Source organism: Apaloderma vittatum, unplaced genomic scaffold, assembly GCF_000703405.1.
Source record: "Apaloderma vittatum isolate BGI_N311 unplaced genomic scaffold, ASM70340v1 scaffold42733, whole genome shotgun sequence".
Classification (NCBI taxonomy): Eukaryota; Metazoa; Chordata; class Aves; order Trogoniformes; family Trogonidae; genus Apaloderma; species Apaloderma vittatum.
The window spans coordinates 308-4,307 of NW_009707161.1; the positions used below are offsets into that span (position 1 = coordinate 308).

Consider the following 4,000-nt stretch of genomic DNA (forward strand, 5'->3'; position numbering starts at 1 on the left):
ATAGACTGCGCAGAGCTGGCCAGTTCCATTTTCACAGTTTTAACGTTGCTCTTGGTATTTGTGAGCGTGCCTGCTTCACCGCCATTCCCAGGGGAAGCAAAGCATGGATGACGGGCACTCCTGTGATGGATGCACTTCTGCCAGGAAGGGATTAAGAACTGATAAATCACACCACAGAATACTCTGAAAACCCAAGAGCCTCGAGGCTCACGTTCTGCAAAGAAAGCTGAAGAAATTATATCTGAAACCTTTTAGGTTGAAGAAAGAAAGTGGGCACATTTCTGGCTTCTTGAGTGTGATTTAACCTCTTGGAATTAGCCCATATCAGTTAACTGAAAGAAACAGAAGTTCCAGAAAATCAAGAAACATTTATTTATAATTTTTTTTAAAAAATCCAAGTAGTGATTTTGTATCTTTGTGAGATGTCTAGTTCATCTTACAGATGTTTTTTTTAGGGATTCTCTGCTCCCTACAAGCTGTTTCCAATACAGAAAAAGGAAAGAGGCTGTAAGAATGACAACTGACCATGCTATTTTGAAAGAAGAGGGGAATAAACAGATAATCTGACTCCCATGATATAGTCTATAAAGATAATTTCTTACAGACTTCAACATACCAATTTCCCCCTCGTTCCTCCTTCTCACAGGAGCATTATTCAGTTTTGATATCCACTGAGTAGATTGTAGGTTTTTTTCTGCTTGCTTCATTAAATAATGATTTTTAGTCCCAAAAACATTCCAAATTTCCCTTGATTCTCTCCTTACACTGTGATTGCGACAAAAGATTATGTAATAGTGCATTAGAAGGTGATTATTAAACTATGCATCCTGACAAACTAATTTCGTTCAGCTTTACCTTGGGTTTTAAAAGCAAACTGTACAACTTTTATAAATCTGCGTGTTCTCTCCCTTCATGCATCATTTGTTTTGTGAGCTGTGTCCAAAAGTTCATTTTGCGTTCTTTAAATTTCTTTGACGCCTTTTGCATCAGGTCTATCTCCAGATATCTTTCATCCAGATCATACTGAGGCCAGTGGACCAAATCTTCTCCATTGGGATTTCTGGAAATCATATAAAGAAAAGTTAGCTTGCCATTTGCCGGCCAGTTGTGCTCTGACTGCTCACGTTGAGAGCATTTCAGAAAACTCACATGAGCTCAGATTATGTCATTATAGTGCCTGAATAGTTGGATATCTTTTTTATTAAAATGCTTATCAGTGAAATAACAAAAGTTTAATAATTACCATTATTTTTGGATCCTTTGCAGATGGAGTAATGGCTCTTGGATTTTTTTTTTTTTTGGTCTGCATGTTCATTTACAGGTTCTTCTCGCAATTGTTAATAATAGAAAAAAAATGATTCAGTATTTATCTTAAATTCTGCCACATTTGTAGGAACCACTACCTAAGTATTGCTTCAGGCATATAAGTATGTTTCAGGCACCACAGACAAAACCTGAACTGTAATTAGCATTGTGATTCTCACCCATTTCTAGCAAAGTTAGTCCAGTATCTCATAACAGTTCTGCTAAGTTTATTTTCTTCTTCTGTAGCATTCCCTGTGAAGTGAGAGATGAAATGGCAGCATTAAAAACTAAATAATTGAGCAAGTCGCAGCTATATCAATTCCAATAGGCTGTAATCTGTTCTACAGGGGGGTTACTGGAGCAGAGCTCTGAGAACTGCAGATGAATGACTTCATGAAAAGTAACTACTGTTAAAGACAGAAAATGTTTATGTTGTTTCCAATGTTTCTAAAAGAGAAAGTCTATTCTAAAGCCCTCCAGTAAGTGAAATGAATAGTAATGTTTTTAAAGGAATGCTTTAGTCAGCATGGATACATCACCAGCTAAGAATGGCTTTCCAAAGACAAACAGAACCTCGTCTCCATGATCTGCTTTTACAAACTCTGGTACAACACCTGCCACTGAACTGGGTCGATGTTGAAATTCATAAAAGTAGACTGGGTTGCCAGCATCTAGTAGAAAATATACAAAAGAGTGTTAGTTTGAGAGCTGAAAATGCTTGCCACCAAAGATGAGAAACTTTCATCACAAGCTGGTTTTGATAAAATGAAAACACTGTCAGTTCTTTGGATAATGAAATGTGGTGCACACTGTCTGCAAACACACCTCCGGACTGGAGACATACCTCTGTGGTACCTAGCCACTTCAACGGCGGAAAGAACAAGCAGAGGGTCTCCTAGCGCATCAAGAAGGCCATCTCGCACCTGAGCACGGTTTTCTGCGTTCCCTATGTATTCATTGTATACTTGGTCAACAACTTCAGAAGTAACAACCTGAAATGAACAATACAAACACTTCTTGTAATGATGATGAGTATTATGAAGAGCAATGACACTAACTGAGTGTGCCGTCCACATGTCCCTGGCTAGACTCCAAACGTTACCTTCTTTCAGAGAAAATCCTCAGCTATGTCAGACTGTGGCTCAGAGCTCAGAACTGGGAGTTACAGCTACCAGATGTAGGTTCCCAGGGAAAAGAGGTTTGCGTGATCTAGAGATCAAACATCTTTAGCTAAACATCAGCCAGTGATGCTGATAAAAAGATAAGGTCCTCTTTTCTCCCTTCTATGGAAACAACCCTCATAACAGAAAAGAAATCTTGCTGGATTTCATAAAATTCATGTATTATCGCAGATGGCCTTAATTTATTCCCTTTCAGAACAAGTCTGGGCTTTGCCTTCCCAAGTTCATGATGGATGTGTGTGACACTGATTGATCCACTGCAAGTACTGGACATGTTTAAAAAGTCCTTAATTCTTACCCATTAATTCTGCATTTTTCTATATTTAGTAGTTTCAGGACAGCACAAAGGTATCAGAAAGCTAAGAGGTATGTAAACAACAGGGAAGCAAAACCTCAAGAAACCTGAGCGTGGCCAGGTTAATTTTAAACATCTCAGGTTATCCTTTCTAGTCCCCAGCCATTGCTTCAGACAGGTGTGTTCTACAGGTCTTGTGTCAGACCTGCTGGTACCATGTGTGTCTTGGATAACTTGGGGTATCTGAATTGTCACAGGAGAGCTACTTTTAGGTACCTGAATCCCTCCTGGTTTTCCACAGACCTCCTTTGTAAAAAGAGAGGCCTATAAGGATAGAAATTTAGAGTGTATTTTTAATAGTTAATGGCAACAGGAATACATGGCTTCCCATTACCGCTCTGGTTACAAAGCTGAACAATGTTTGCCTCTAAACTGTACCCCTCCAGGAGTATGAATGCAGAACCAGACCAGTGAAGAAGCAGTGCTGGGTTGTTCTGAAAATTATCTCTTACCTTAAGTGATAATGGTAAGAAGTCCTGTAAAACTTGACGTGCAACGTCTTTATCCAGACCATCTTCAAAAGGTGGAAAGTCCATTATCTGCATGATACAGAGAATCATATTCATTAGAAAATTTGTATTAAAAAAAATATATAAATAACAATATTTTAAGTATCTTACTTTAGGAAGCACCCATCCAAATTCACAGTTATTTACTCCTATTATGTATGGGACTGCAGTGATCCTTTTTTCAGAGAGTAATTGCTTGGGACTCTTTGGCAAAAATACGCCATCGGCAGATGAACTGATGAACAAGAAAGGCTGGGAACAAAACAAAGCTTCATTAATACATGAATGCTTCTAGCAAAAAAACCCACAGATCTTTACTTAGTTCCAAAACAAAACAGAATTAGTGCCAATTGAAAATATAAGAAGTAATAGTATTAAAGCCATCTGTAAATTTTCTCTGACATATTTTCTGCACTAGGCAGGAGATTCTGTGAAGATTAGCAGTATACTTTTAATGTTCGTGAAACACAGGTGATGGTGTCCAATTTACCTCTTACTTCTAGCCTGTTAGGGATGTGTGGAGCACTGGGATAAAAACCAACTTTTGTGTTGAAAGTGCAAAGGAAGTAATTAATTTTCAGGTTCTCCAGGAGAAACTGTGACATTTCCTACACTCTGTTCCTTCTCCTGGTAGAGTGTGACAGAAGGAA

At 38.4% G+C, this 4,000-nt stretch overlaps 1 protein-coding gene across 1 annotated transcript in view; it reads right to left on the minus strand.

The window, feature by feature from the left end:
* Positions 1–885: 885 nt before the first annotated feature.
* Positions 886–4,000, minus strand: part of LOC104271406 (fatty acyl-CoA hydrolase precursor, medium chain-like) — a 7,937-nt gene continuing 4,822 nt past the window's right edge. Inside the window, exons 9-14 of the mRNA XM_009866063.1 lie at positions 3,462–3,602; positions 3,294–3,380; positions 2,150–2,297; positions 1,845–1,976; positions 1,485–1,557; positions 886–1,060 (exon numbers count right to left, since the gene is read on the minus strand). Of these exons, the coding sequence (XP_009864365.1) occupies positions 886–1,060; positions 1,485–1,557; positions 1,845–1,976; positions 2,150–2,297; positions 3,294–3,380; positions 3,462–3,602 (756 nt within the window). The remainder of the gene's footprint in view (positions 1,061–1,484; positions 1,558–1,844; positions 1,977–2,149; positions 2,298–3,293; positions 3,381–3,461; positions 3,603–4,000) is intronic.